Raw genomic sequence first — 13,685 nt, 5'->3', positions numbered from 1 at the left:
CTTTTTGCTGTTTTCATGATCATATTTCTGTTTTTGGCGTTCACCAAACAACATAGCTGGATTATTTCTTGCCTTTTACGAAAAATGCATTAAATCAGTTTTTTTCTACGAGTGAGAGATCGTCAGGTTTGCTGTGGGAAATGATCCAATTTCACCTAATTGGTCTAAAAACATTTTTTGAAAACAAATAATTAATTAACTGCAAATAATATGGATATAAATATTCAAGACACTTTGATAAGAATGACTTAATTGTTAATATAGGCTACAGAGTATCATTTAAAAAACACATTTTGTTTGGTGGTGTGACTCGTGATTTGTTCAATGAAAAAAATGTACCTTGGCTCAAAAAAGGTTGAAAACACTGCATTAAATAACACAAGCATAAGATGATATTTTGATCAATTTATCAAACAGCAGCTCTTAGAAATGTTATATTATGAATGAATTTGTTCTTGTTGTGATACATATGTATATATATATATATATATATATATATATATATATACATACACATTTTGAATTGGGTGCAGATAGTTGAATTAAATCTGTGTATAAACTACAGAAGATTGAGGAGCTCTTTTGGCTCAAAACACAGAAATATCACTGCTATTGCAGTAGTTATGTATCATACGATATGTCTCATTTGTTTGTATTGTTTAAACTGTTTGCAAAGTCCTGCAAGTACTACATGTTATTTTGTGTAATATATTTAATTTTTTATTTACCTAGGGAAAGTCTTTATGTCTACTTTCACAATGTCATGAAATGCACTTTTACTTCATTATTTTGAATGAAGTAAAAGTATTAAAAGCCATTTACTAAATGATTCATATTAAACAGTACGTGGAAAAAACCTGTGTTTTTGTGTTAAAAAAAAAAAAAAAAAGACCTTCCACAACACAATAGAAAGAAATAATATATGAATTGTACAATATTACGAGGTTCTGCAAATCATAAAAAAAAACTTGAAAGCATCAACACAAAGATAACGCATCTGTGAAAGTCTGAAATACATTCTCTGCTGAGTTATCACATTTAATTGGTAAAGAAAGACATACATTTTTGGCATAATTTATCACTAAAAGTTAAAAACAGGCGACTTTAGTGGACTAATACACAGCTTTAGTTTTAGGAGCCTCATTGTTTCACACTTAAATCATACTTTAAAGGATGTCATCTATAATATAATGACTTTTATTTACTGCGGGGATTCGCTCTACAAAAACAGTGAGGGTGAACAGACAAATCATTTACACATGTACATGTACATTTAAGTTCTATTGTTGTTTGACATTGGAGGGAAAAAGCTTTATAAAAGCAAAACTGTCTAATTTCTTGAACATTCTGAGCCGATAGAACGGAGGACGTCGTCTTCCTCCTTCTGTTCTCTGTTGACTCAGAATCCAGTTTGTTCCCCTTCACTGTCGTCAAAGGCTTTGTTCAATTGCCCGTCGAGGGTTGTGTCGTAGGGATTCTCCACAGCTGACCGTGCAGATTTCCTGCAAACAGGCCAAGGAAAAAACACAAGACGTGTCAGGGTGGAGTCAAGTCTACAATAGAGGATTAGGGCCACACAGGAAAACAATATTTGAGTTCTGACTTGAGACTCAGAATTGTGACTTTATTCTCAGAAATCTGACTTTGAAACTCAGAAATCTGACTTTGAAACTCAGAAATCTGACTTTGAAACTCAGAAATCTGACTTTGAAACTCAGAAATCTGACTTTATTCTCAGAATTCTGACTTTTAAACTCAGAATTCTGACTTTTTTCTTAGAATTATGAGTTTAAACTCTGTGTCCTAATTCTGATTCTGAGTTTAAACTCATAATTCCGTACAAGTCAATAAGTGATCTCTTAAAAAAAACAAAAAAACAATGCCTCGATGCCAAACTCACCCCCTGCGCTGTCTGATGCCAGAGACGATCAGATAGGCGCCCATCAGAACCACGACTCCCATGACCACGCCGAACACCACGAGCCACACCTCCACCGGCTGCTCCACGGGAGGGGCCAGCGTTGCCGGGATACCCACAAACTCCAGCGTCCAGTCGTCCAATTGGAAGGCGTCGTTGATTCTGCCTCGGCTTAACCTGGGATGCAATTCAACATGGGTTCATGAGCAGATGATGATACTATATTGGTCAAGTGTTAGCTGTGTTCTAATCTAGGGGTTGAATTCCTCAGAGGAACCTGGTCCACTAGAGTTAGGGGGGTAGGGTTAGGGTTTAGTAGAAGGGTTAGGGTTTAGTAGAAGGGTTAGGGTTTAGTAGAAGGGTTAGGGTTTAGTAGAAGGGTTAGGGTTTAGTAGAAGGGTTAGGGTTTAGTAGAATCCCATATGTCAGGGGTGTCCATAATAGAGAACACATTTCATTGGCAGCTTCCATCTATTATATTATCGTAATATTGACTTTTTACAGTAAACATCAGTGTTTGTGAAGAGTTTATGGTCTCAGTCAAGTGTGTCGTCCATTTTACAGTTAAGTAGAAGATTATCTTTAGGACGTGACTGTGTTGGGATTGATAATGGACGTCAAACACAATGACCTGCTGGTCTTTGAGCGGCTTCATCCCCTAGCTCCGCCCCCTCTCTTATCCAAATGAACAAACCAAGATAGAGAGTCTTTATGATAAAAGAAAACCCTACTCCTGTTTCTGAAGCCGGCGTTTCACCTTATTGCAGCCTCCAGGTCACTTTTTGGGACGTCCTTTAAGGGACTCAATGGGTCTTTGGCTGCGATGAAGAAGGAGATTCTAGGCGTCTCATCGTCGACGATGATGTTCTCTGACCTGCAGGTTTACAAAAAAAGGGAAAATCCCTTTAAAACAGACGTGAGAACAAAAACATGTGGTTGCAAAACAAAGCACAGTGAATAATACTGACGTGAAAGGAAGAATCTGGTTGTTTTGGCCGTAGTACTGCCTCAGAGCGTACGCAATGTTGCTCTTGAACAAGTACATCTCGTTTTTATTCCAGGAATACTGAAAAAAACAATTTCAGTTCATTAATGTAATGTCGTGATATGCAGTTAATTAAAGCTGCCAAAGCCCTATGGTAATAACATAATAATAATAATAATAACAGTGACTATGAATACTCACTGCATTATCGCCCATGGCAGCCTTCAAACTGATTCTTACTTTAATAGCATTTGAATCTGTAAAGCAAATCAAACAATGTATATTAAAATAGATTTCCTCATAGAAACAACAGCGACATATACAGCATTTGTGTTATTTTTTCACTTCCTGAAAATAATTGACAAGATTTTGGATTTTTTCTTTCCAGTTTGCCTCTTGTCACTAAATAAAAATCTAGCCATGAAATTGTGAAAACTACCAAAAAAAGCAGAAAATCTATATTTGTTCTATCAACCACATTTTGATTTTGTGTAGATGAAACAATGGTGATATCACTTCATATTAGAGCAGCCTGCTCGTATTCTACTCCCTGGTCATGGAATATTCTCATAACACATGAAAACTTCACCTTCCTCCAGTGTTTGGTATAATCTGACCAATTTTACAGCTTTACCAACGAGAAAATACTGTGTTTTTGCAGTAAACACAGTATTTTGGTGTAAACAGATCCCATTTGATTGCAAACACTGAGGAAACGGTGGTCGTATGGTGTATAATAATCATTTAACACTCACTTGGAGCAGTTCCTGGCTCCCAGCCCACCGTCCTGTTGTGTTTACGGTTCTCTACCTTCAGCCACTCGTGCAGTTTTTCAAAATAATTCAACAAGGGTTTGGCGTCCATTCTGGTGTCACCGGATATCGTCTCCAAAGCCTTAGTCCAGGACTGGGACCTTCCCAACTCCAACATATTCCTGATGATGATGATAATGGTGAGGGTCATCACCAAAACAGACACACAAGACATTTCACCACTGCTGATTTCATGGACAACAACAAGTAAACTAAAGACACCAAAGAGGCACAGGAAGTGGTCCATACCTCAGTTTGGTTCCTGCCACTTTGTTACCCGTTATGTCACATTTAAATAATTCCTCTTTGTGATTGGCTGCGTCACAGAGCGCTTTTTGGAACTGGAACTGGTAGATGGTTCTTGTGAAGTATCTGTCAAATACACATATACAATATTTTACCATGTGTTATATTTGTATTTCCTGTGTGTGTGTGTGTGTGTGTGTGTGTGTGTGCGTTACCTGATGAAAGAATAATCCCCAGAGACGTGGAACAGAGCAGGAGGATCACAGTAAGTCTCATCTCGAGGCACCGGCTCCATCACGCCCACCATCTCCCTCCTGTCATGGTCACAGAGAGTCAGCGTTCACTTAGTCTGAATAAAACCTTAACTGGACTCAAACTGGTGCAGATGCTCGTGTGACTTTGACACACAAATAGAGGGAAGAAGACAACAAGGCAACATTCAGAACAGTTCTTTTTCTGGAGACGGATGAGTTATTTAATTCTTCTGTTAAATGAATGAAATATTTTATTCCTCTGTGGCTCACACCCAAACCTTAATAAACCATGACTCTCATCAACGCACGGATCATTTCACGTACACATGTGAACATGGAGATACAAAATGATGACACCTGCTATTTCTTTCTTTAAAAAAATATCTATCGTACACATTTTACAATCCCTCCATCTGACCTTGTGTAATGACCATAAGGATCCTTTCCTTCCTTCCTTTCCTTACAGCAATTTAAAAGTGAATTACAGAACTGAAAATTAAAAACATATGTATTTATATTTGATGACCTTACACGACCCACCTGCATGACTGTTATTGCTGGTATAGTAGTATATTTAGTCCATAATTTGGACTTTCAAAACCACAACATAAAAAAGCCAACATGCCTCATTTGTCTGCATTGTGTCCCGTTTTATCTCCAAATGTGTAAATTTGATTTACAGACACGTTACTCACTTCATCTCCCACCACTGCTTCATCCATTCATCCTTGGGGATCTGTCCTGCAAACACTCTCCATCTCCAGTCCTCCAGCATGTATGTGAAGGGCAGCGTGGCCACGATGGCGAGCGCCTGTTTCAGCAGGAAGTTGATCTCTGTTTCTAAACGACAATGGAGGCCAAAGAGGAAGTGATCACACACAGAGACTGTGAGAGTTTGTGGCCCTTAATGAATATAGGGGTGAAAATGTAAAACTTTTAATCTTGAAGAACATTTCCTGAAAATAAAATCTAGGTGTTATTTGTTCCAGGCTGTGCTATGTCTATATATATATATATATATATATATATATATATATATGTATATGTACAGATCATTTTTCTTCCACTCCCTGTTTCTGTTTAGTTTTCCCCTCTATTTACATGACCACGCCCACTTCCTGTTCCTGTTGTGTTCACCTGGTCAACCTGTGTACATACAGTCCAGCATTCACCACATGTCCTTGTTCCCCTGTTGTCCACTGCTTTCTCTCTCTTGGGTTCTTCTCAGTGATTGCGTTGCACATTTAGTTTTGAGATTATTTGCCTTGACCCGATTGGTTTGCCTGGTTTTTGACTGACCTTCCTGTGTATGACCTTGTCGGCCCACTGGATTAAAGTGTTTGAATTTTGAACTGGACTTAAGCTTTTGTCTTCTCTGCATCTGAGTAATCTGTTTTTTTATCAGGTGTATCTGGTTGGATGCCCTCTTCCTTGTTTGTGTACTAAGCTTCTCCTTGGAAGCACAAAACATGGCATGTTGGCACAAGATGGTGGACAATCGTACAGTAAAATCTGTAATGGTAAATTCAATTTCTCTGGCTCAGAGCTAGAACTGCCCAATAAAATATTGTGTATTGTGTCTACCCTGCAACTTCCTGCAGCACCAGCAGGGAGCCAGCTCCCCGATGCCTACAGTAGACAAAGAGCACCATCTGAAGGTAGAGTCTTTGTCTATTGGAGGAATGAGAATGGGAAGTTGCTCAGGTATAAATGTGGAGTGCACACTTTGCTCGGGGTCTTTCTCCAGCAAGGATCACTCCAGTGAAGATTGACCTTTTCCTTGCGACGAAAATAAAACCTTGTCGGTCGGCAGAAGTTCTCTATTTCATTCTTCACCAGCAGCAGAGACATTTCCTGAACACATCTGTTGTGTGCACAAATGCTCATTCTAAGGCTATGAGAACCTTTTTTTTTTTTTACATTAAAGTGATGAAAACACACTTAGGGTCAGTATAATCCACTTTCTGCAATTAAACACATTAAATATGGCCCTTGGAGAACCATGGTTCCAGTGGAAGGACCTCAGCCGTACCATTATCATCCGTGAAGTCTGCAGGCAGAAGTTCCAGGCTCTTCAAGTGTTTGGGAGTGGCTGCAGAGAGGGACATAATCTCCCCCACGGCTTCGTGGAAACCTTCGTTGGCTCCGTCCCTCAGGAGGTAGGACAGGTCCCTGTAAGCCATCTGGTACTGGTTGTGACCCATCTCGTGGTGCACGGTGAGAAAGTCCTCCATGTTGACCTTGGTGCACATTTTGATCCTGCAGATATCACATGGGAGAACGCGTCAGTGTCAGCACTTGAATTCGCGTGACATGATATCGTATCAGATGTGCTGCGGCAGTAAAACATGTTCCCGATGAGTCACACACAACAAAGCACAAGTTTATCAAACTAACAGAATCTCAGAAGAATCGCTCCATAAGGTCATTTTTAGCATGAACTGGTGTCAGATGGAGTCTGAGGAAACCAACGTTTGAACTCTTTGGCTTGGACTAACATCACAACAGACACTCAAAGCTCTGTGCTGCTTATATTACGGATTAATGTTTGACACCATTTCACCTTTGGTTATCTTTTTTACGAGAAGGAAAACATTAGCGATCAACTCAATTGTTCCGGCAAACTCATAATGATGTACTGATTTGCAATCAAATGACTTTTGTAAGTGCAGCATAAAACAAACACCCAGATAATTCACGTCATGTTTTCTCATTGTGAATATTATCATTGTTCTGTAAACCAAATAAAATAGGTGGGCGTCCCTGAATCTATGTATGACTGCAAGAAAGCACTGAAACGGATGAGGATTTGGATAAATATGGAGCTAATCTGTCAATAAAATCTCCTTTGGTCTGTAATAGTGGTTAAAGATAATTAAAGCTGTAGTGCGTAACTATTGTTGTTTGTTTGTCACCAAGACGGACGCGACCTCCAATTCTGAAATCCTCAAGATGACACATCTGTTATTCTCATGGACTGGAATGACCACAATGGTGCCAACTCTGAAACTTACAAGAACATGTTCTCCTAACAGATTTGGGATTTCAATGTTTACAATAAAGGATATTTAAATAATGATCAATCTGTCTGTAAATAAGCTCTGTTGATCTGTACTATCAGGGAACAACAAGTGTTTAACTCATCAAAGTCAACATCCTGGTAGAGTAGAGTTCATCTCTGGAACATACCATAATCTGCTCAGTGTCGTTGTTGCCTCTGTATTTTAATGGAATTAGATTTGTGTCGATATTTTCAAACAACACTTTTTAAGAAGCTATTTTTCTGGTCCATTTAATCATTGAAAAATATTGTTATATATATAAAATAATATATATATATATTGTTCCTAAGGCCCGCCCACAAACAAAAAACCAAAAACGCAAATCACAAAAAACAAGTGTGTTTTCAAACATTAAAATACAACATTTGTAGTGAATTTATTTTTTAAAAGTCTAGTTCTCTTTTACACTTCCACATTCACAGTATTTGAGAGGATTGCATTTCCAAGTGTTTTCTTCCCTATACTGTATATATTGAACATATTATACACATTAATACCTGAAGTCCTCTCTGTTTCCCATGTCCCAGGCCGTGGGGTGACACACGACCGTGCGTCCGTCATTGGGTTTAACCAGCATGGAATCATTCCAGAAGTTTTCGAACATCTTGTACAGACCCACGGACGTGAAGAATGTCTCCGCTTCAACGAAAAGACGACGCTCAGTCCAACCCTAAAAAACAAACAAACAAACAAACACATTTTGTAGATGATTTCAGAGGATTCTCTCTTTTCCGTGCACTGTAGCTCAGTTAGCGTAACTCAGTCAATGCACCTTCTCAACCATGGTTTGGCTGACGTCGATGTCTGTTTTGTCAGGGTAAGGGATGCACAGAGGGTACAGGTTTGTCCAGAATCTTCCCCACATGTCACCTGAACAAACAACACAAATTGTATTTTATATATATATATATATATATATGTATGTATGTATAGTAGTTTCAAAGGGGTATTTCCGCGAAAGTAAATCATGCTTCATTATATCCTGCTACTTTTAAACAACCAACAAATATTCCTAACTATGTCTATACGAAATCATTAAAACATATTAAATTCACATACCTGTCGTAAAACACATCTAAATCTCAATTTATAAGCTTTTGCTCTGCTTTTCTTTACCTTTAATCAAACATTTAAAGGGTCATTGTGATGTGAAATGATCTCTATTCTTAATAATATTGTTGTTTTATGTCTGAATTAAGTTTTATTTATCGATTTATTCTGTCTTTTATTTATTATTCTCTACATCTCTTTGGTCCACTGTGGTTGTCTTTAAGTGCACATACACATAATATACAGTGACAACATTTACTGCTCTTTATGACCGTTTAGCCGTCAGATCACTTCCTGGAATCTAAACTGATGCTGTTATGGAACATGTGCTCTTTAACCTAATCGTAATGAGGAAGAACTTAATTTATGAGGAACTTTCATTAAATTAAATTAAATTAAATTAAATTAAATTAAATTAAATTAAATTAAATTAAATTAAATTAAATTAAATTAAATTAAATTATTAGATGTTAGGGTTAGACAAATATGGATATGGATCAGGGTTTGGTTAGGCTTCCTGGTTCTGGTTGTGTTCTGCTTTTTTTTTTTTTTTTTATCTTCCTCATTTGGACTTTCCAGTAATTTGCGTCCTCAGAATGATTGTCTGCTTGGAAGTGAGGACTTGTTTCTCTGTTACTGTGTTTTCCTGAAACTTTGATATTTCATGGCAGTGAAAGTCCCTGTGTGATATGTGCTGCCCTACAGTAACCTCAGCAGGTCAAATATTTACACTCAGATATCTGTAATATATACATATATGAATATATATACACATATACACATATACATGTATACACACACACATATAAATATAACATGATCATAATTCTGAATGTACCCAGCAGGTGAGCCGGCAAAGGTCCGTTTGCTTCAATGCGTCCTGGGTAAACCTTCATAAGCTTAGCTCTCACATAAGCATGTAGCTCCTTATATAACGGCAGGATCTGTAAAAAACAAAGAGACACCATATTACATTTTTACATATTTATACCAATAAAAAGAGAATTTTATATCTTCTTTATATATATATATATATATATATATATATTTATATTTCTATATCATATAAGGTGGTAGAAACACAACACAAATTAAAACTCTAGGTTTACGCTGTATAATTAAACATTTTCTATTTTTTACTATATAACTATAACAACAACTTTTCAGCGTCTTGAATGTGGACAAAACAAGACATTTGAGACATTGATTATTTCTGAGCTTTGGTAAACAGATTAACATTCTAACAACCAAACCAATCAACAAATGGACAAAATAATCTACAATATATAATGGACAGTATATAAATCCAGACAAAAGTCATACCTGGAGGTATATTAACTTGGAGTCTTCCATGAGCTGGTCTGCAGTGTACTTGTATTTACTGTCCTCGTCAATGGTCTCATAGTTGTATCTCCAGTACGCTCCATAGTCTTTGAAATCTGAACAGTCAGAGAGAAACACATCAAGATCATGATTTATTTCTCATTTCATTTGATTTTTTTTTGGCCCCATTGTTTTCGCTCTGATTATTCTCTTTCTTTTAGTGAAGGCCCTGGCATACCGCGGACCCTGGTGTACTCAGGATCCTGTAGTATCTGACTTCTCCATCGGGTGGCGGTACAAGTCTGGACGCAGGGAATATGATGCATTCCTAACAAAGACGAGTAGAACGATGCTAAAGGTCGCTCTGGTTCGCGGGGCTCATCAGATGGAAGGTCCGTCAGGCAGGGGAGTCAAGTTATCTGCTGGTTCCAGGGTTGCCAGGTCGAGGCTCGGCTGACCATCCTTGGCGACTACTTCTTCTGTTGTTGAAATGTTTTTTTCTGCTTGGTGAGCGCGGTTAGGGATAGGGTTACTGTCCCCGTGCACCTAATGTGGACAACTCTTTGTTTCGTCATTCCAAAATCTGGGCTGGGCAGCCTGCATGTTAATGCGCACGGTGCGCGTTGGGTCCATGTAAGAAAAACTTGGGGACAATTCCTATCTTAACCCTCAATCTCAACCCTTAATCTTAACTGGCCTCAAAACCAAGTGTTGAGGGTTATTTTGTCACTTAGAAATGGGACACCCCTTAAATGCAGATACGTCTTCAGACTGTAGGGGGCAGAATACTGAGAAAGCTGCGTCCAGTCTGTCAACTCCAAAAAAGAAGAAGAAGAAGAAGACATTTACGTCAGGATTATTTATTCTGATCCGTTTGTCAGTCAAGTTATTAGGTTGTCAGTTAGTTATAAGATGATACTCATACAAATATTCAGCTGACAGTTACCACACACCACGACTTATTGAAAAGTAAACCACACCGGCCGACTATTGACAAAAGATGGTCAAATAAAAATAAATGTTAGGCAACAATGACGTCAGTAATCCATAATATGGGCCTAAACTAAGATCATTTTTATATCTCTATATCTATATTAACAAAGAAAATACTTCATTTGTAGCGTTTCGCTGCTTTCGGCGCCATCTTTGTTGTATCAAAACACGCAATGCATTCTGGGTAGCCCTTGCTCCCAAGGGTGGTCTTGGAAAATCTCAATATCGAGGGCGATACAGCCCTTAAACTTGACCCTCAACTTAATTTTTCTGAGAATCAGGACAGAACTTGGACTAGAGGGAGTTTTTGAGATTGAGGGTTAAGCAAGGAATTGGAATTCAGCCTTGGTTTGAGCATGAGGACCTGAGCTTCAACTGCGATCTGATTAATTTAGCAGGAATTATAGCTAAAAAGTTCACATTTTGTGTTCCTACTAGCCACTCGTTAGTGGCCACCACCTACACCTTCCTTTATCTGTATGTGGGTTATTGCAGCAACAGTTGTTCACCAAAAGCTTTTTCTACTCGACTACTTCTTTTTAGGGCCAATCGTTCCACAATGATAAGCCATTAAGCCACCTACTGGCAACAGGAAGTACACCTTCTGTAACAAACATGGTTTCATTTACATGAAATTCTCTCTAACATGACACATAAAGTGTTTTGTTTTCGTCTGGAGCTTCTTTTTAGGGGGAGGAGGAAGTCAGCAATTACGACAGCACACCCGATGACCCTGCTGAATATGATCTAAAAAAGTCTCTTAAATGTGACCGCAAAGTGCGTTACCGTTGAGTTGTGCAGCTTCGTTCTTCAGATCCACATAGTCTTCATACAGAGGCCTCATCCTCTTGCCCACCTCTTTCCTCCAGCCCTCCCACACGTGCAGACGCTCGTCATAGTTCTGGCTGTTGAACATCACGTTCTCCAGGCCTGCAAATATAAGTCATGTGTTTAGTTTCAGGGTCATTTGAAGACGCACCATTAGATAAATGTGTTGTAAGCGTCCAATAATAACAAGAAAATGACCTACATTATGTTAACTTAACTTAAACGGCAAAGGATGGAATTTGATGATTAAGTTATGAACACATACATGAGGACATACCTCAACCATAATCCAGTGATCCAGTTATGCATATGGATGTAGGATTATTTAAAAACTATTTTTTACCCTGTGAGATTTCTGATACTCTGCAACATTAAACTTTTATCACTGTTTGAGCTACAAAACCATTGACCTCAAAACTGCATGTAAAGTAAAATGCACGTGTAACCCTCAAACTGCTTTTTGTCACAGTTAGAATCTAAAGAATTGCAACTACAGATTATTTTCTAGATTAATCGAGTAATCGTTTGGTCCATAAAATGTCAGAACGCTTTAAAAAGTTTTGCTCGGAGCAAAGAAACCAGAAAATATCGATTAATAGATTATCAAAAATAGTTGACGATTAATTTAGTAATCGAGGAATCGAGTAATCGTTGAAAATGATTCTGTTTTTCATGATTTCTTTGTTGTATGGAGCAAAATCAGAAAATATTCACATTTAAGAAGCTAAAACAATCAGACATCTTGTTTTGATCATGACAAAAAGCTTCAAACTGATTAATCGATTATCAAAATCGATTAATCGAGTAATTGTTGAAAATGATTCCGTTTTTTATGATTTCTTTGTTTTGTGGAGCAAAGAAACCAGAAATTATTCACATTTAAGAAGCTAAAACAATCAGACATCTTGTTTTGATCATGAATAAAAATAGTTGACGATTAATTTAGTAATCGATTAATGGAGTAATTGTTTCAGCTCTAATTAAGATAATATGTAGAATACACATGTGTATCTTTGTTCTTTGTTGTTAATTTCTTTTAAAAAGTGCCTTTTCTCCAAGATGTTGTCTCTGTTAATAATAAACTGCTTTATCTCCCTGTGACAGTAGCAGGTCATTCATGTGTACCTGGCTCCAGAGTGTGGCAGGAAAGAGGGTCGTCCATCAGACAAACTGTGGCCGAGCTGTAGATTGTGCTCATCTCGCTCATGGCTTTGTTCAGCTGCAAGAAGATGGAACAGCACAGTGTGAGTGTGAGTTGAAAATCAACACCTGACTGACTTTTGACCTCCAGCAGCAGACGACAGTACTTACACGTTCAGCCTTATCTTTGGATAAAGCACCAGAGCCTTTGTCCTGAAGGGAGATCAGCTGTAATTTGATTTCTGGATTTTTGATTTGTTCGACGGGGAATTGCTGAGCCTCCTCTGACATCTTGGCGTAAAATTTGCCCCAAACTTGCCCCGCTTCACTCTGCATACAATAAAAGAGAGGGGTTAGTCAAAGTCCAGGACCCTAAATGACCTTTTGTGGGGGGTCAACTATGAGGTGTTTCCCCTTTGCTTACCAGTTTGTTTGAGGTCTCAGTGCTGATGTTGGTGTTGTAGGCCCACGATGCCAGAGAGTACTGATACATCTGGTCGCCGGCTTCTGCATCGAATCTCTGCAGAAACTCCTCGGCTCTCGTCTCCAGGTCCGACTGAGCGGTGACGGAGCAGGACACCGCCAGCAAAGCTAAAAGAATATTAGTAGCGAGCATCTTGGGCTGCTTGAGCTCCATCCACGTGTACGAATGATCTCACTCTGAGACGTTTGGGACACTGTACTTAGGTTTTACAGTTTCAATAACCACTGTGTGCTGCCTTGGCCTTTGGACGGCAGAGTCATAACTGAGGGTGTATCTGAGTTTTCATTTACAGAACGGGTGAACGTCACAGAAAGATTGTCAAGTCAAGTCAAGTCAAGTTTATTTATAAAGCACATTTAAAAACAACCTCAGTTGAGCCAAAGTGCTGCACAGTTCATTTGAACACAATACAACCACACACAACACAACAACAAATAAAAACAATAAAGGAATAGTAAGAGCTTAGTTTAAGACAAAAACTAAAATTAGAATTAAAAACAAATAAAATCGTGTTGTGAGAAAAACACTCGATGACCACTTGAGTGGTGATGTGTGAGGTAAATATCCTGTTCAAATTCATGGTCATTTCA

At 38.3% G+C, this 13,685-nt stretch overlaps 1 protein-coding gene across 1 annotated transcript; it reads right to left on the bottom strand.

Annotated features, from left to right (window-relative positions):
• Positions 1-1,399: 1,399 nt before the first annotated feature.
• ace2 (angiotensin I converting enzyme 2) lies at positions 1,400-13,248 on the bottom strand (the record flags this gene model as incomplete). The annotated part of the gene is made up of 18 exons (XM_083900987.1): positions 1,400-1,502; positions 1,901-2,095; positions 2,676-2,792; positions 2,887-2,984; positions 3,105-3,160; positions 3,659-3,837; positions 3,965-4,087; positions 4,177-4,275; positions 4,911-5,055; positions 6,248-6,474; positions 7,775-7,947; positions 8,050-8,147; positions 9,166-9,271; positions 9,651-9,766; positions 11,430-11,573; positions 12,597-12,690; positions 12,783-12,941; positions 13,036-13,248. 18 exons carry the CDS (start codon positions 13,246-13,248, stop codon positions 1,400-1,402), a joined length of 2,445 nt encoding a protein of 814 aa, XP_083757113.1.
• Between the last annotated feature and the right edge of the window lie 437 nt (positions 13,249-13,685).

Source organism: Microchirus variegatus, assembly GCF_963457635.1.
Source record: "Microchirus variegatus genome assembly, chromosome: 14".
NCBI classification, from domain to species: Eukaryota; Metazoa; Chordata; class Actinopteri; order Pleuronectiformes; family Soleidae; genus Microchirus; species Microchirus variegatus.
This window is presented reverse-complemented; position numbering and strand designations above follow the sequence as displayed.